General features: G+C 32.2%; 2 protein-coding genes across 2 annotated transcripts in view; one reads left to right on the top strand and one right to left on the bottom strand.

The window, feature by feature from the left end:
* The window catches only part of LOC123703379 (dual specificity tyrosine-phosphorylation-regulated kinase 2), a gene marked incomplete at its 3' end in the record, with an annotated part of 125886 nt that overhangs the window by 15477 nt on the left and 89451 nt on the right, over positions 1 to 20958 (bottom strand). The window lies entirely within an intron of this gene.
* LOC123703569 lies at positions 13069 to 19358 on the top strand. The gene is made up of 2 exons (XM_045651643.1): positions 13069 to 13294; positions 17739 to 19358. The coding sequence occupies exons 1-2, from the start codon at positions 13253 to 13255 to the stop codon at positions 18276 to 18278; spliced, it is 582 nt and encodes a 193-aa protein (XP_045507599.1). The 5' UTR covers positions 13069 to 13252; the 3' UTR covers positions 18279 to 19358.

Genomic DNA, 20958 nt, shown 5'->3' with positions numbered 1-20958 from the left:
TTTGCAAATAGTTTTAAACTAATTTATGAATTACAAATAGCGATATCGTGATTAATGACTTGTTTGTTTATAATTTTATATATTAACGGTTAATTATTATTAGATAATCAATAAGGTTCCTAACACAAAATAATTAAATAAAAATGATCAATACGGTTTGTTACTTAACTTAACAAACTACATGAATATAGAAAAACAATCACCTCTATTATTTAACAATACCCAAAGTAATACCAAATATTTTGCCTAATTCTGACCGCGTCACAATACTCAAAGTAAAGCTCTCGTCATACACATATCTTCACAACCCACCACATAATCGTTGCTAAACAGAGCGAAACAATGGCATCTATTTCCATCCATTAATTCCACGATATCAGAATTTAAATCCGTCACGTTGTTTATTTTGACGGCGGGAATGGGGTCAGGAAAATGGAAACCGCAATCAGAAACCGTAAGCCGCAACCTTGGGATGTTGCGCGAAAAATGTAATGGCCGAAAAAAATAGACGCGTCTTTATGAGTTCGGACTAAGCTCTGATGGGACGTTTGAAACGCTAAGGCATTGTAGTCTACGTGGAAAATGTAGTGTTGTATGCTGTTTCAAGTTTCATTTTGCAAATTGTTTACTTTTTTTTAAATAAGCTGTCCCTTCTTGCCCGCGATAATATGGATAACATAACAGATATGATATGGATAAGATATAAGCCTATGCTTTCCTGTAAAGATTAATTTTCTCTACAGAACTTGTTTTTCCTGTCACAGGATAAAAGGTCGAGATGCCACTTCATAAAGATGTTGTTTTTCTAATAGCAATAGATGTAACTTGACAATTTGTCGTATCGTATCAAATCACAACACACATCATAATATGCAAGTTTATAGTGAACTAGCGGTCCGCCCCGGTTTCGCCCGTGGTACATATTTCGCAATAAAAGGTAGCCTATGTTCTTTCTCAGGGTTTAAAGATTGTCTGTGCCAAATTTCATCAAAATCGGTCCAGTAGTTTATGCGTGAAAACCATACATACATACAAACCTTTCCTCTTTATAATGTTATTAGTAAAGTAATATTAGTATAGATATGCCTCATTACTCATCAGTGTGTACTCAACTAGCTGTGATTTGTTATCCAATGACCATCTCAATTAGTCTATTGTGTATATTCAGATTTCAGACGTGATACACGATCAAATAATTTACACTCTATTTACGCATACATTTCTAATATGTACTATAATTTGATGATTGTTGTCATCGGTATTTGACTCACTTTATTTAATTAGTCTCCAATAATAATGCTACATCTTTTACAGTCATTAAATATAATTTTATTATACTAATATATAGATCATTAAACTCTATTTGCGGTGGAAGATATTTTACGGCCCTTTACGCCTCTAGAAAATTAAAAAAGTTACAATTTTCACCACGTTCTAAATAAACATTAAGTGAGAGCACTTAATCAAATCAGTTTATAACGACTAAAAAAACGTATTTAAAAATCGTTTAAAAGATACACACTCAACATGCCCTAAAAATCTAAAATTGCAGTTTACTCTTCAAGATATGGTCCCGCACGTTCCATGCAAAACCAACCTAATTCAACATGGCGTCCCCGATACTCGCTTATAACGTCAAGTTTTTTAATTAAAAGACACTGTACATCGGTGTCAACTAGACAGGAGATAAATTGAGATTTCGCATCAAATAAAATTCGCGGTATTCCCACACTGACCCAGTAAATGGGTCGGTACACGTCTTCTTTTCAAACATCACCGATTTTTCCGTGCAATTTATACCGACGACATTAAAAATTACTTATGTGTTAAATAGTGCTAGAATGAAGAGCGCTTGTGTTGTTTATTAAAACAGAAATGCAGATTTAGAAAATTAGCGATATTTTCGTAGTGCGGGATATATTTACATAATATTTGTAACAATATCATACTAGAAATATCACTGGTGAAAACATTTGTCCAGTATTATACGTTTCAATTCTGTTCCAACCGAATGGCTATCTATCGGATTTCAAGAGCTGTTTTTCCACCTTTTATCAATTGGTACAAAATTTAGACTTCTATTTCTTTCCAACAATCTCTCATTTAATCTATTAAGCGTGAACATAAAGCTGGCTCTGCACATGTCAGTCCCATCTAACGAACCGAGAGATATAGAGTGCACTTATGTTGTGCTGTACAACTCCTAAAATCCTGCTTCTCTATTGAGATTAGAGATAATACGTGAACGAAATCCGTCAAGAACTGCTTTAAAAACCGAGTAACCTGACGAATTAACGTAATGTTTATGAACAAAAACAGTATCTCACAAATACGTTTGCTCATTTATTTTCCTTACGCGATAAGCACCATCTGTGTCCACATGACATACCATCAAGTATCATCACACAGACCATATATGACGTAAAATGCGCGGTAAAAAAATGGCAAGAATCCGAACAATGATAAAAACAGCTCGTATAACGGGTTGTGGCACATGTGTATTGTTTGTATACAGTGATAACGTCACACGTGGTCATAGGAGCGGCACGTGCGCCTGCGCAATCGCAAATCTCGTGAATCACCAGTTTTAATCAAACAGCTGTTTAATTATTCGTCAGCTGAGTTTTTGCGGGAAATATTGTCATGTTAAATTGCTAACGATTAAGATTTGACCTATTAAATCTCTGTTAGCGTTACCGTCGTGATCGTTTTGTTTCTGTCACTTGTCTTCGGCGTGCCAGCTGCCAATCTACGTCATTTCACATGCAAGCTATTAGCTCCTTGCCGAAGTTTGGAACAGAAAAGTTCAGTGTTATTTGTTTTTAATGATAAAAATGATATGTTGCTATATATTTATTTATCTGAAACTAGTTTTTAGGCAATATATGCAATCTTTCTTATAGTTAAATTGAAGTGGGTAGGTTAGAAAGCTACATTACAACATAAGGCATATAGGTACATAACAATTATTAGGTACAAACAAACATACTTCCCTCCGTGCTAGTCGCTGACGCCACTGTGTTACAGCATCTTAACTGAGTTAAAGATTGTATTATCAATCAGAAAATAAAATAAAAGCTAAATCGATACTACGTCTATTAATCGAAGTCGCAGTTCTATCTATACAACAGTTACTTATTATTTATCCAACTACAGGTTATTTAAGGCTTTTCTAAGTATCGTACACATGAACCTGTATGTTAACAGGGTAAATATTGGCAAAACGTTTAAACTTTAATCACGTTAAACAAATTTGCAAACGTAAAATTCATTAAAACCGACCAAAATGAAATAGCATTACCATTTACCAACAACTTCAATGTTAAATAAATCGTAAAAACGCGGTCAAGTGTTTATACAACCTTAATAATTTTTAAATCTTGTATCGACACTTGCTCGTTCCAAGAAATGATACCGCATCCTTACAGATTAACGAAATGTTGCGTAAAAACAATCGTTAAAACTTTTTACAGGCCAATTTTGAGGTTTATCGATTTTCCGAAGAAAAATTACCGGCCGTTAATATTTTTTAATTACTCGCTGACCGTGTCAGCCGCTTGAAACTTTCATATCGGGGTCGAGCAATTTCCAAGTGATAAACATGTCAATATCAAGTACGTAAGTGCACATAAAAATGTCAGGAAACTGAATTTTGTTTACCTTATAATTTACACGCTTAGGCATTAATCACTTTTCCTTTTATGTACCTCTATTAGGGACATTTTAAAGGGAAATAATGCGAGACGCAACATTTACATAATTAGGGAATAAATCAAGAATTATTGGTGTCAAAGCGCACTTAATGCGAATTGTTTTTAATTTCGAACGGAGCGAATCGGTATAAGAGAACAGAAGTGTAGTTTATTTTTTCAACATTTCCTGTGCACAATATGATGAAACTTGGTTAAAAAAATATGAATTTCCCACTAATTTAAAGACGAGTTGAGAAGCTTTTACCGTGACGCATATTATGTAGGTAACACAAACCGCGGCACCGACAAGACACAATTTACCGCCTTCATTAAAGAAGTAGGTGTGCTCGTATTTATGAAGTCTTTGTATCGAAACAAAAGATTTTAGTCTACAAAATGATAAAAAATCCATTTCCATAAAAAATTCATTTCCATGACTACAACCATCTACCTACTTAAGTAAATAAATAAAACATCTTCTTCAACCTTTCTCTGCTACTATAAAAATCCTGGTTTCCATCACAGTAAATACTATAAAAGGATAACTCTAATTGATGCGAAAGTGTAACATTTAAAATTTAAGGGTCAAATAAGACTCCCTACTCAAATTGTGACTTTTGTATCAACCTACCTACGTGTTAGACGGCACGTCTCAAATCTAAACGAGAATTATTTCATAACTATAATGACTAACGATGTGCTAACGATACCTAGATAAACTCCAGACGAACAACTTATATGATGAAAAACATTTCACGCTAAGTGAAATCTATTCAAGAGGCAATATACATTAAGCATTTGATTTTAAAAATCACCATGATATTGCAAAATCGAAGGATACAAGAATGAAGATAACTATAAAAATATCAATGAAAAAACACGTAGGCGATTCTTAGTGTAAATTTTAAAACTTTGCATGATACTTTGTACCTACGGAAAATACCTACACATATTTTATAAAATGCATTCTAACAAGAAATGTTCATGAGTTTATGATAGCATGCTCCGATACCGGTAGGATACAAAAAGTATTTGACTTTGCCTTTAGAGTTAAAAGCACGAACTTGTATAAAATTTTAGTTTGCATTTTCTATGAAAATTGATATGTGCATATAATTTAAATCTTTATAGGCAACACTGGCTGATATTTAAATATTAAACAAAAGAACTTCTTAATAATTTATCAATTTTTAACATGTTTACAAGTATATGACTTAAGAAACCGTTATTACCAATGTTTTTATGATTAAATCGCATCACCACTTCAAAACGGGACGGCCTTATTCCCGTATATAATGCACTTAAAAAGCGAAGGGCAACCCAAATCATTTTTATTAGTACAGTCTTATGCAATAACATTTTTAATAAGCCGGTTAACGATCTCCGGGAACATTATATGGGACGAGAAACTAAGGGATCCACAAAAATATACGATAGCTATAAAACGTCACAATTATATGTGAAACCTCATTAAAACGTGACACAATTCTGTGGTACAATTGAAAATAATTGGCATGTGCGCGATGTATGGAAGCGAAATGAGAAAGCCACGTTAGAAGCTGGAAGATTTGTATGTAAATATTCAACGGAATCAACAAAATTGTTCCTTATTGAATGGTATTTTTCATAACATTATTACGTTACTAACGGTAGAATAATTTGTCAACTACCTAACGTGTTTTCTAATCCAAATCACCGTGCTTAGTTTCTTCCAAATCACACAATTAAAAAAATATTCGTCTAAACTCTACCTACTCATATTTACCCTGCCAAAAAATTATTCAATACATATTCATCTACATTATACTTATATTTACCCCTTTCAAAGAAAGTAATGCATCGTCTAAAGTACTAAAAGGAAAATGCTTTACACCACAAGCATACGAATAAAAAGCAATTCACTTTCATAGCTAATACGCATCGCGAGTTACTGGGTGCCTCATTAGTTCATTACCAATGTTTCTCTTAAACTATGACAAATATGTTCATTAACCGCTTTTTGTATACTACATCTATACTTCTATACTAATATTATAAAGAGGAAAGGTTTGTATGTATGTATGTATGTATGGTTTTCACGCATAAACTACTGAACCGATTATAATGAAATTTAGCACACATATAGAGGGTAACTTGGATTAACACATAGGATAGGTTTTATCCCGGAAATCCCACGGGAACGGGAACTATTCCTAGATGCTTATTTCGCGGTAGAGTTACTCATTTATAATAATTAAAACAGTATTTTCTTCTACTAGAGATTATATTAATTGTTACAAAACTACCCATAGGTACACTGCATAGAAGATTTAAAAAAAAAAATTACTTATTAATTCAAAAACTGTTGGTAGATAATTAAAATACGGTAAACTTTTCTTGTTTATTGTTCTTTGTTTTCATGCATTTACGCAATTTAAAACTTGTATTTGCAAATTACATAATAGAGCAGGTAAAGCCATACAACACAAGTACCCACGTCCCGGTAAAAACAATTAAACGTACTCAAGCCCAAAATTGTAGCACTCAAAACATTTTGAAACCATCGTAGACTACCATTATTGTACTTACAATTTTACAAATACATAATTACAATTGTGCAAATTTACAATTATTTTAATCCTACCAACATTATAAATGCGAAAGTTTGTGAGGATGTGTATGTGTTTGTTACTCTTTAACGCAAATACCTAGTACTGAACCGATTACAATTAAATTTAGCACACATATAGAAGGTAACTTGGATTAACACATAGGATAGTTTTTATCCCGGAAATCCCACGGTAAAGGGAACTATGCGGGTTTTTCTTTGAAAATGCGGGCGAAGCCGCGACCTAGTTATTTATAATGTGATATACGTTTATTTATTTAATTGCATTTGCGATAATTTACATCATTAGAATAAATAGACAGTTAATTAACTATAAGAATCTAAACGTAATAAAAATTCAATGAATGTTTTCATTAAGTCGTTTTATTACAGGTCGTTAAAAAGTAGTTTTGAAAGCACCTTTTACTGTCTTCAAGATTACCATCATAATGTTTCATTAATTAGCAGTAACAATTATTCTATTAACGATTTATAACTTTAACTTACTTTCGTTTAACATCAATATTTAACTTAGTCAGAAATATTTCTGAAAGTACGCCAATGCTTTTCAATATTTATTAAATGTAGTGAGCAAAATAACCAATAAAACAGGATTCTATAGGGTATTGTTGATATTGTTTCGTTTATTGTAGTCGGTATTTATTTTACAATCATTTAAATGATATGAGTTAAGAAGTAACATCATATTTGCACCAATACAATACAAACTATATTATACTTCGTCCAAAATATAAATCATATATGCTCTCCTACACTCTAAACTTTACCCCGAGCCGAATACATACCCAGCGTATTCACAACAGTCTATCCTACAATTTATACATCTGTGGTTAATCCTGGCATTATTCGGAACTAGTGGATGTTTTAGACAAGTTATTTTCCTGTCTGTTTCGCTGAAAACGGTGTGGTGTTGGCAAGGGAACTTCGCTTGAGGTAGGTGAGCCACCGCGCTAAATGTAGGCACCTACCTATAGTTATGTGCGCCGTTTTTCTGAGAATTTTCTTTACTGACAACCGATTCATGTTTCGGACGATTTTTATCTATTATCAACTAGGTGATTTTGAAAAAAAATACAGCAAATTTAATAGTAGTTAAGCTTTCCGGCCCTCCATTTTATTTTTTCCTTTGTTATGTCATTTATAATCGTTTATTTATCGAAATTTCATAAGCGATATAGGAGGAGCAAACACTTGTAAATATGAAACTTTGCTGGATGATAATTGATAACGTTTTTATGAAACAAAGATATTTTCAATAACTTATATTTGTTAGGTTTTGCTTTAAACTATCATATTTAATCTTACATAACAAGCTTACGAAGCAATGATATTGCGTATAACTAGCCAATCCGCACATCTTACGGGAGATATTATAAGCTATTTAATAAGATTCACAACAACTTAGCACAACAATACATAACTCTATAATTAAACTAAATCTATTCGACATTGCGTATTTCTGTGCGTCGAGGCTAAACGCATTCGCAATTGATCGTAAGGTGTTCGATAGAATTAGAATACGCATAATATTAATATTATTACGATTATTAGATACGAAATTATTATATAAATTTGTACTTATGTATGTAGAGTGGATATCTTTCAAAGTTATAAAATCGGGTTTTAGTTTTTTAATATGGCAATAATATTTTATGGTTCTTTCCCTTTTATGGCGGAAATGTGGTGGGTTGTGCATGTTTTTATAATGTGACAAATAAAAGTCAGAACTAATAATCTTTCGTTAGTTTCTGTCACACTAATAAACAACTATCGCAACAATTGAAAATTATTTTAATTTCTTCGTCAATTAATATAAATCATATAGGTAAATATTAAAAACTTAAAAGCAATAAGCAAAAAAGCAAATCTCGAACAACTATGAAACGAAACAATTACCAACAAAGGAATACCGTACCCATTATAGCAACATTGAACTATAAAACAAACTTTACTACAAAGTATTTAATACAGTGACATTAACAGCCTTATATTTCACATGTTATTATATAAAAATATTTTCTCTCAAGCATTCCTACAAAACGCGAAACAACTGTGCCCTTAATTGGACGGACAGATCGTGACATTTTCGAAGTAAAACACCAGTTTACGTTTCACCAATCGTCTTCATTATTTTTAAGTAATTCCATATTGATCTCATTTTTGCGGATATCAAAAAACCGCGAAGTGTGACTCAAGCAAATATGTGGGACACGCATGTGACTTTCGGTTTACCGGGAAATGGAAATAAATTGATAATACGAGAAAGTTGAAACAACTAAAACGAAATAAAGGATAAAGGCTTGAGTCAAACATTTCGAACTCAAAGAACAAAAAAAAAATGAAAAAAATCCATATACGCGTATTAATACGGTGGGAGTTGTGTGTACAATATTTATTTTAATATCACTTAAGCAGGCAATATATTCTATAATACATAATATATTCAATTAATTTTAAAGCACCTGAATATAGTTATCGAAAATGAAAAAGCAATCAACGCAAAACCAGGCCACTCTGTTATTTTACTGAATAAAGAATAAAAAGTTCGTACAAAATAATAGTAAACTTCATTCATAACTGAAATACAAAATCAATTACTGTCAGATAAATGCACTTGTATGTAAAAACAATTCGTTATATCAACACGGAATTGTCCTCGATGCAATTAAATTTTATAATTCTCTCCCATAACTCGAAGATAATATTGAAACAACAGATTGAAAAGCAATAATATCGAAATGTATTTAAATCCTTGTTTATTTCTCTTAAACGCGCTCCAACTAAAAACGTTGATATGTTGGTAATAATAAATAATGGATCGTGATTTAAAACAAACCGTCCGTTTGTTTTGTTCAAGGATTGAATGCAAGTATAGGTCGCAAATGTGTTCAAAAGACAGATGTTTTAATAAAAGTCCAGTGTACCTATAACTTAATAATAAATTAATAATACATTCTCTGAATTTATCGCTTTAAATTAAATACGAATCTATTCCTCCACTCATAACACTAATAAAATTGCATATGATTTTTTCACTTCCCTATTTTTTGACGTTTTTAATTAATACGAGGCCAATTAACACACAACTCCATTTAGAAAGCAACATTTTTTCTCGTAATTAAAAAAATAATCCGTTTTTCAGAAAATACAAAAAAAAAGGTTTTTAATCAGATTTTTAATTAAAATTTCCAACATAAATCATAAAAAAGTCCGTTTACAATGTCGTGCGCTATCACCGCGTACCATATTAACAAACGATAATTCAGTTACTGGGTCAACACGTTATTTGCAGCTCGCACGTCACAATGCACCGCCGTGTAAACATAACGACACGTGGTCGCCGAAATTATGTCGATACGACGAAACGATTATCGTATCGTGTAAAGGGTGTTTGCTATTGTTCTATTGTAGAGTATGTAGATGTGTTGTTTTAACGTCATAGAATTGTTATAGAGTTCTCTATTTCAATTAATATGCTCTTTAAGGCTCTTATTGTCCGCTATATCATGGTCATTGCTCGTAAGGTGTTATTCTTTAAGTACACAGTATACTGTGTTAGTAATCCTTATTACACTATATTAAATATCATATTTTCAAAAGTTTTCCCTTAACGTTGTTTTTAAAGAAAATTGTCCAAGTTAAAAATTATGCAAAATTTACATCCAAAAATTAACATAAAAAACTCGTGTATCTAAACATTAATTACCATCAAGTGACACATAATGACACAGATTAAAAAACGAAGCACAGACTGTGTATAATTCATCAAAAGGCTGGGCGTGGCGCGTATTCATTAGCACTGTACGAGCTACCCTTGATACGACCATAAATAAGTCCCTTACAATTTCCCGCCTACAAACGATCACTTTGAACATCCGTATAAAGAAAATTTCTTATGAATTTAAATGAAATACATGATTATGAGAAAGAGTTGATGTTCACCGTAATTAATCATATTAAATACTTATTTAAAAATACATAGATTTGTGAAATGGCCTTTTGCGTAGGAAAAACTCAAGCTGGTTTTTCATGATTTTCTTTTATATTCACTTCAAAATTATTGACATTATGAATAAATATAACCACTTTTATTTTATCAACATTCACGAAAATCGCAGAAATCTCAATTATTAACTAAAATCAATTAACTTCGGTACAAACTCAGAGTACCAGGCTCCCATGAAAACTAAGGGTCCGATACCAAAACAACGTGTTCATACAATTGTTTATTCAACACCAGCCCGCCGCACAACATTCCCGGAACGAGGCCCGTTGTAAACCGTGCCTAATGACGTAAGAAATAATGTAAGCAAATAAATCCGTTGTTATGAAACTTTCATATGAAATGAATGAAAGCATATTGTACTTTGTGAAGCAATTTCTTCTAATACTGCTGCGTATGCTCTACGTATTCGTTTATTAAAAATTCAAACATACGCAATATGTGTATGGGGAGATATTAACTAGCTCAATCCCACACTTTCATGATATGAGATGAATTCAAATCTATTAGGTAATATGCCAGTAACAGCCTACAAATTTTCACCCACTATTGTACCCCTTCAAGTTTAATTCCATAATAATTCAAAGCCTATAAAAATCTTCTAAGTACAGTCTCCACTACTGCGAGATCGAAAAATCACAAGAGACAGGATCAAAATATAAAGAAAAATAATGATAAACTTTGGGTAATATAACACAAACTTCGGAAAACTTTTACAACTATTTTAGCAACGTCATAACGAATGTTAAAACATACTACGTAGAAAAAGCAATAAAATTCTTAAATAGTGTTCAGTAAAATCTATCTCTACTCCACTGGAAGCAATTATATGTTCTATGGAACAATTAATTATACATCAAACAACATCCAAATTCTAATACAAATTGTATGTAATTTTTCCTTTTTAAACCTCAAAAATATTGTATTGGCTGATAATACCTAATTCAAATGAATATTCCATGAATTAAAATTGATAATTCTAGCTCTAATTTCTCTAATTAGTAAGTAAAGTACACACTATTACTAATTAAATATTATCGATACTAAAAAGTTCATTTACTATTCTCGAATTCATGACAACAATATTATATTTCCAGATTCTAAGAGGAAAATAATTAATATCGGAGCTAGAACAAATCTTTTCATACCACGAACTAAATAGGAAGTAACTCCTTATATTTCTCACATATCAAATTTCATGTTATAAATCAAACAGCTCCAATTAAAATATCTTTAATGTATAAAACGTTACTAAAACTAAACCGTGTCCCTGAAAAGTTCAATGACATTTCCGCGACCAAGGGCTACAGCCCCAAAGTTCATTATACTCTTAGTCCATATACAGTAGTTATTCTAAACCTCACATTATTTATAAAGCATAAATCACGCCATAATACAAAAAATCCTTGTTACATTCCTCACGGAAAGAATGGGGTCTTCTGTTTTCCGGCTGGATTTTTTTTTTCGAGAAATATATTAAGAAAAATATTGTCATCAGCGATTTATTAAACATAATGATTGTCTTTTCCTAATAATTACATTATAGCAACTAAAAATAAATATAGAACAAAAGTGATGAATTTAATCTCCTCTATTCTAAGAGTTTCTTTCGTAACTTAAATACAGAACTATAAAAATAATGCTAATAACTATTAAAATAGTGCAAATCTCTTGACTCCTACTTCAGCGAGTGAGTCTAATCAACGCATTGACGTTTTACCGCTCATTATGTAGCATTTAACAGCATATTTATAGTTTTTTTTATTACTATATTTATTTAAAATATCGTGGATACTTTCAATACTTTAAACTTTATCTATCTTAAATTAAACTTTACCTGAAATGGCACGATTCATTCAAAACAAAAAAGTAAAATCTCTAAGTAGGTTTTCCTTTTAGCGATGCGTTTACAATTCTACCGTCCAATAACATAAAAAATGCATACAAATTAGTTCTTTATTATGTAAGTAATATATTAATGAGGCATCATTATCGAATGCAGGCAGTAATGTCATTGACTCTACGTTTGGCTGCAGACGATGACGTCAAACGTTTCCAAGTGAAGTGGTCGGGTGCACTTTAACCAGTTGTAAAACGGAAACATTCGATCGCATCTAGTTAAACTGTTTATATTTAGTTATTGTCAAAAGCTACATATAAATTGTACGGTTAAATCATTAGTTATTTGTAGCTGAGGAAGGTCTGTGTTCACACACACATACTACACTATCTAAGTAAAGGTCACTAAAGGAACGCCCATTATATTGAGCCTGAGGACATTAATTTCACATTTTGATTGTCTATTCAGGGAAGTAGGAAGATTATCGGCTCCTATGTCAAACTATTTGTTTAAAACATAAAAGTCGATGCTTAAATTGATTGAAAAAAATACAGATCAAACCTATGACACGACCACATACAACTTCATTTGCGTATTGAAATTTCTCACCTGAAATTTTCACAATACTTTCCAACTCCACGTGTATCACACTATCTACAACGATTACTAAATTTCAAGTAAACAAACGAAACACGTTTTACTGATTACACAATAAACGTGACACAATTCGGTCAACGTCCCGGAAACAATACGCGAAATTTAACACGCGTGACCCATCCTTCCTCGTACCAACTTAGTAGCACGCACCTACCCCCAATAGTTTGAATATAGTATTCCCCGAAAGCATATGACTACTATACGTTAAGTGGAAGATCCAAGTTCCCGAAAGCCGCCCTCTCCCGGCCTATAAATATGTCCGGCACACGAGTCCCGCTCAGTCGAACAGGAGAGCTCGAGGTGTTAGCACCGTGCCAATACTCACACTTCCCGAGTGACAACGTGATTCTCATCCCGTTTACGCTACAACAAATTGACCCATTACTCAATCCGTTTCGTAATTTGGCGTGATATCAAAGCGATATCGTTTGTGTTGACGTGTGTGTTTCAAAATGTTGGACAAGACGATTCTGGGAGGCAGTTGGGAGAGTGTGGTGAGTTTGTCAAACAAATTGCTTATTTAATAGGAATAATTAGTAGCATTAGTCCGTCTGTAATGAAAGGCTTTGTGAAGCATTATAAGGTGCATTCAATACGATCAGATCGAATTCTATATGTAAACAATGTTCTGCGCAAATGCAGCGCATTACTGAAGCGAGTTCACTGCCCATACAAATGTCTGTTACCATCTTGCTTAGCTCATTATTTATTTCAATCTTGACATTGCTTTAGATTCGCAGCTATTAAATAACAACAACCTCGATTAAACTCTACAATAAAAGATTAAAAACCCGGCTGTATCAAAAATAAACTTTTATAACGGAAGTTATACTTTTAATAAAAATTATATCATACGAGATTGCGTGCATTAAAAACTTTATAAACGCGAAATAATACGAATAACTAATTAAAATAAATTAACTGAAACTAGTACGAGTATAATTACGGCGCATTTCATTTCTCAGAGCTGCTAAACGACCGCATGAAAGAAAGGAAATGAGAACTCCTCAAATTTCTCTTATTCATTTAAGTTTACAATTTCATAATAAATAATATGCAAACTATATTTAATGCCTATGTTTCTTAGATCATAAGTGCTTGTGCAAATAGAAAGTTCGTCAATAGAGATGAAAGATAAAAAAAGAATCAATTGTATTTAATGTCAATAAGATATCTTTGAAGCTCATCGGTAAGACCAGTTTAGTATATGAACTTTCACTGTGAATAAAATCTACTAATACCTACTCATCAAGAAGTTATCGATAAGTACATAATAAAATAAAAGGATAATTCGGGATTTGAATACGACTAATCAAACTACATAACTTCCAACGTTTAAAAAACTTTAAGTACCGACATCAATTTTTTCTAAGAAACCTAATCTTCAAAATTATATGAAACAAATTAATATTAATCTCAATACATAAGTAATAAGAAACTAACAGCTAATACTGTATCTAGTTTTTCAACTCCCTCCAATTTCGAAAGCTGCGATCGTAAGATAAGATGGTTGACAGTTTAAAAATTATCGACAGCGCGTGATGAATTATATCACCGACATTATTTCGTGTCCAAGAGATTTAAGATTTTAAACACTAATGAAGATTAAATATGGCTCGGCCAAACGACACACTTATTTCATTTCAATGTCGTACGTAAAAATGTATAAAATAAATTATCGATAAGGGAACATCACTGCCAATTAACTTACATATAAAGTTTTGTCAATTATTTATCGATAAGCGAACATCACTACCAATTAACTTCCTCCCATCAATCGAACTGATAATTAATACCTACAAAAAATGACATTAAAATCAACTCGGCAACTTCAAGGAAATCAACTAGGGTACAACGACCTATCTGCCCTCTGAGAGATGTATGTAAAAATTGAGCAATTATTATAAAAACAATCTATTAGTCACAGCTTACGTTAAATGTGTGAAGATCGCGTGGGCATGTCACAGTTAGTCAGAAAACACGTCACAAATTCCGATAATGTTGAAACATGATAAACTTAAAAAACTAAATAATTATCTGTCACTTTCTTAATACAGAGGGTGTGTCAGCAATGAATTATGAATTAATCATATAATTAAATGTTTGTTGCTTAAATATAACATCACTCATGTTAATAACATGAGATAGGATAATAAGTAAATATCTACCAACTTAGCTATGAGAGAAATTGATCAATGATAAACTCGTTTCTTTTTCACATATTCGATTTTAATTATAAACTGCCACAACATTAAAAAAATAACTTTTGACGCATTTATTAAATACTAAGATGGTCAGAATCAAGCATACTTATATACAATACAGCGAAAAAGCCGCAAATAATTTTACAAAATCTTAATGAAAGTGAAAACGTCATCAATGTATATCGGGCAAATGTCTCTACAATTGTTACAAAACGATGCAATAACCTCATACACACAATAGACGTTGAAATAACTACATCGGTTACTAACCTTCATAATTATAACACTAATAGATTACAGATACTAAAAATAAAACGAGTCGCACTGTGACAAGAATAGCGCAAATCGATATAAATACATACATACATTACATACCTACATTTTCTACATGTTCAATACTAAATCAACGTGTAAAATATTAGAATTTTATTCTCACGTAAATATTTACAAAGTTAACATAAATAAATACGTTTTATCGTATGCACATTAAGGCCAAACAGAAAGTTAGTTTCACGAAAACAAATGAAATAATGATGATATATGCAATATTATGTCGTCCAAATAACATTAAATAATTTAACTTTTAAATTGAACCTGACAGTGACACCAAACCACTTATGATGCCATTTTTTAATACTCAATTTCAAACGAACAAATTACCTTCACCTAAATTAAACTACTAGAAAATGTGATTTAAAAGCCCCTATTAATCTTTGAAATAAGCACGTAAAAGTTACAATTCTCTACCACTACCATTCAAATTACACTACAGTTACCTAGAAGTCACAGTCTAAAGTGATAAATTAGGCGAGGTATCGACAATCTAGCTCAAACTCAGGCGAAACATAGCTGTAAATGTGCGGAAAAAAATCGTAATGCTTTTTGCATGAGCACATATGAAATAACGGTTGTACGAAAGTGGGTTTCAACGCTCAACCGAAAAAACTTTAATGACGTTGAAAAACGTTAAGATATATTTTTACTCTGTTAAGCCAAATCCTGCTTTGTAGCATTAAAATTGAGAAAAATCATAAACCATATATTTGAGATCATCATCTATATTTATTTCAAGTATCAACAACCATCTCATGATATCATTCCATTATTATAACAAGAGCAAATCCACGTAACACTTGCGAAAAATTCCAATTGTTATCTATTCGCATTTTATTGACTCTTAAAGCACTGTTAATAAGGTTAAACGATCTATTTTCGCGAGCGATAAACACAGATACAATCATCGTTGCATAAAATCGCTTGTCTAAAATAACTTGCGACGAATTTAACCAGTAAGTACTTTACCTTCGGATTTTAATAACCTCCACAAATAACAGGACTAGGCAACACTGGGACAGAAATACTGGATGTGTTTAACGAAATATCACCGCACGAACTTAAAATGGCACGAGAAAGCTAAACGTGGATACGACTTACCAAAGTGCATACTTTTGCTGCACAAGTAAACGAATATGTTTGATACTCAGTAAGCGACTCCGAATAAACTGCATTACCTGAAAAAGAAAGTTTTGGTTAATTTTATTGTTGAAAAACGACCGCTTAACTCGATTACACAATTTACATAATAATAGCAAACAACAATTCCCTCGTAACCTATATTCGCACGACGTAATCGCGTTTAATTGGGCCGCGTTAACTAACATTCCTAGTAAAAAAAACTATTTCAGTGTGACCCATTTTTTGTACGACCTAAATTCGCGACAGTGCACCTTTTTACACGAAACCATTTAAAATAATGTTACAAAACGCGAGCTGTCAAAACAAGCATCGAGGCAGATTTGTCGTGTCAAGACCAACGGGCATTGAAATATCTTACTGCAAGATGTATCAATTTCTTTAAGAATCCGGGCTAAGATTATTTATACAAATTATAAACGACAAGCGTAACCTGAAAAACGTAACAAAAGCGTTTAATTATCTTGACTTAAAAAAATGATGATAGTTTGAAAATAGAACCCAAATATTTTGATACGAAATAGAACAGCAGCAGTTCCACGTTACGATTTCGTTCAATCTTTAACGTTTTCCAATAAACTGACATAGCGAAGCAGCTATTTTTGCCTGACCCGTTCTAAAACCGTTATAGCATTGCATATATTTGTGAAAACAAACAAACGTTGCACAACCACAGATAAACATTAAAAGGTATATTTATCAATATTTCGAAACGTTCGACCGATAAAATCTCATTAATCTGAAAGCTTTTACAGTTTCAAGCGATGTAAACGGGTGACATTATTTAACGCCTTGCCCAACCTTTGGTACTTTAGTAGCTATAAACTATTTTGAATCGTGACGTTATACGTCTGTAACCTCTGGTTTATGAACCTTGGAACGGAAAGCAATATTTAAAAAACGACATTTCTTCGTACAAACTTCCTCGACAGTTCACTGTCGAATGTTATTAAATAGCATTAGTTGGCCAGCATCTCCAGCATTGTCATGCATATGGTTAGGCCGACAGGTGGCAACAGACATGCGGGCACAGCGCGAAGGGCTCGAATGACGACACGAACAGAGACGGCTGACAGAATAGCCATTAACAGAAAAGGACAGCCACATAACCCTAACGTCGCCCTTGCAGTCACGTACGATATTTATGATATCGGTACTTAAAATAATCCCTAAGATCTCTGACGTACTTTATGGGACAGCAGTTATTTATTTATGAGTTGTTACAGAATCTATTTATTAATAGAACACTTTTAATTTCCAGATCTCGCGCGATGATTACGAGGTCGACTACAGTCAGAGCCCGAGGGGATCGCCGTTGAAAGACACTTCCAACATACAAGAGGAGCAACCATACTTGATCAGTCGCCACAACCCGAACAAGACCTTCCGCCGCGAATCTGTGATAGCATCATGGAGGAGCTTGAAGAAAGAGCGGGAGCAAGCTTTGGGCAAGCGGATTATTTATGTCGATGCTGACACGTATGAAGATTACTATGGCCGCAACAAGGTCAAGCGTTGCAAAAGCGAAAGAACCGCAAACCTTCCTCGAATCCCGAAGAAGGTGAAGCGAACATATTCAGTGCTCTATCGCTATGATCCCAATGAAGAGAAGGTTGTGAAAGAATACAAATACCAGGTACCGAAAGAAGATGAAATGCCCCGTCAGTATGGATTACAGAAATCACAATCTGAACCTTTTCTGAGGCCTGAGAGGACGCCAAAGAGGAAAGTGAAGAGGTCCATTACGACATTATTAAACATCAAGACAAAATTCTTAAATATTTTCTCATCTAAGAGTTAGACATTAAGATATATTTTAGAGGATAAGTTGCTCAATTTAATGCATTTTAGTGGGACGGATGATTGAAGAGGCGTAAAGTAAAAATACAATACCCGTTTTGAGATTGGGTTATAAAAAACTTTACTAACTCTGTTGTGATAGCGTTGCTCAGGATGCTTTAAAGAGAAACAAATTTATTGAATGTACATTGAAGTGCTTTTAATAGTTATGAATTAACTAGTTAATAGTGTTATTTTTGTACCAACGGCCATTTCTCACTTAATTTGAGATTAGTCATGTCTAAGTAGAAATATTTTTGAGTAGGTATACAACATCATTATCAACGTTACATATTTTATACCTTTAGTATTTGTCACATATTGTAGGATATTGCAATGTAGAGCAGAAATAATTTCTCAATATTGTAATTTAGAGAATTGGTCTGTACAGTACTTAAATCGTGATATTTACTGTGTGTTGTGATATATTAATAATAGGTTTCGATTTATAAACTATTCAAGGGTTTATAAATTTTGATAACCTAGCACTAGTTTATAAGGAATTTTACACTCATTGTATTAAACTGATAAAAAAATAGTTTTATATTATTTCTTCATAGTAGTGTAGAACTTTACAATTTTATTTGTATAAATTTTGTAAAGTTATTTTACAAAGTATTAAACATTGCTTTTGTAATTGTATTTCAATTAATATAGATTACAAAGGAGAATTTAAAGTATTAAATAAGTTGATATTCATTAACTTAAGCTGTTTGTTGAACAATGAGTGTAAGTAACTATGTAATTCTTTATATTTATAATTACTTAAATGTAAATGAACTTACAAAATAATTATACAATATTTTATATTCATTCCGTTTGTGTTATTACTTATTGTATTATATAAACAATAACCATTTAAGTAAGTTTAAAATCATAAAAAAAATAACAAATTGAATTTTAATATCATATCTGTCGCAGTGAATAATTAATTATCGGTATCATATTTTAAGTTGAAGAACCAATCTATAGTAATAATAATAATTTGTATCTTCAGTAAATAGTACATATTAAGGAAATAAATAAAATGTTTTAAAACTTTTATATGCATTTTTATTTTTCATCCATAAAATACGAGAAAACATTTTACAAGATACAAAATTATTTCACAATTTTTAACCAATCACACGCATAAGCAGAAATTGAATAACTACACAAATTAAAACAGATACTAAATTTTGTTCAATTAGTGTACTTAAATTAAACAAAAAATCTTTCGTTCGTTAATCATACTAATGACGTCATCGGATTGAAAACGAAACTACACTTCTTTTTGCCCATACTCTAATCAGTTTCACCGCAAATTCTGGACAATTGGCCAAACTTTTTCCATTACACTTTCACATTTTCTATTGCACGGCAGACACAAAAAGCCAGCGAAGCGAGTATCGGCCCATGACGTCATACGGGACCCAACTTTTTTAATATTATGAAGCCTATTGACTACGCCACTTCGTCTCGATTTGGCTTCTAGTTCTTATAACGATGACTGTTCAATTTTAATAGAGACATGTACAGACTATCTAATAGCGCATTGCTTCTTTAGACTAACTATTAACAAATCATGCCTTAATAATTTTTGGACAATCACGCTGAGTGCTGCTTATTGTAAACGCAAACTTGGCTAATAGATATGAATCATATATAAGGAGAAGAAACGGTAGTTTATTAGAAGGCTGTATTTTAAAGTAACTTGGGTTTCCTCGTTGGGATTTATATGTAAACAAAACAATATCATCAACTTTCTATGTGTTTTACGAATTCAATACCTGACGTGGCCAAAATCTAATCGATGCAACAATTCAGATATATTGTGTAAGTCTATAGCTAATCAAGTTTCTATATTTGAACTATTGCATATTTTTCTACTACCTAGGTAGTAGGTACCTACTCGAATATCTATAATTTTATCTACAAGATTCACTACTTACAGTCCTATGTAAAACCTTTTCAAATTCCTAATGTTACCTACAAAATACAATTCTTTTCTACAGTCCTAACAAACTCTTAAACATAAACTACTCCGATCACTCCTTACGCCTTAACAAACCCTTCTAAAACAATCTTTTCCAATTTAAACAACCTTATCGTTAGCGTTATTAATCACAGCCTATAAGTCAGTTAACGGTTAAGTTCAAGGTGCGAGTGTGACCCTCTCGCCTCCGAAAGCGGCGAGTTGTTTTAACAACACCACCTTATACGTCGTGAGAAGTATCTTGGATTTTAGCTTGTTATTTTCTATGGGCTATGGTGTGACAAGAGGACCATGGTTGTGCTTTATGTAGTATTGTTGATTCGTAGAACCAGTAGAACGTAGTTTATTTAAAGGATGTATTATATTGGTGTCTTAACAAGGAACAACAAATGTAATGTTGTTTAATTGAGTTTATTTAAATGATGTATTATCTTATAGAATATGGAGTTGACTATTGTCTTGCTATATATCCTGCTGCTGATTCGTAGAATTTAGTTTTAAATATAAAGGTTGTAGTAGACAGTGATAATGAAAAATAGGGTTTTATTTCGTATGCTTAGCAAGCAAGGAAGGGTTATGAAGTAATAAGTAAAGATAAAATGTATAATATTTTAGAACACGCGATTTGATCCTTACATTAAAAATGTAATTTCTTTTAGCATAAAAA

This window comes from Colias croceus, chromosome 26 (genome assembly GCF_905220415.1).
Source record: "Colias croceus chromosome 26, ilColCroc2.1".
In the NCBI taxonomy this organism is placed as follows: domain Eukaryota; kingdom Metazoa; phylum Arthropoda; class Insecta; order Lepidoptera; family Pieridae; genus Colias; species Colias croceus.
Note: the sequence above shows the minus strand (reverse complement) of the source record. Positions and strands in the feature narration are given on the sequence as shown.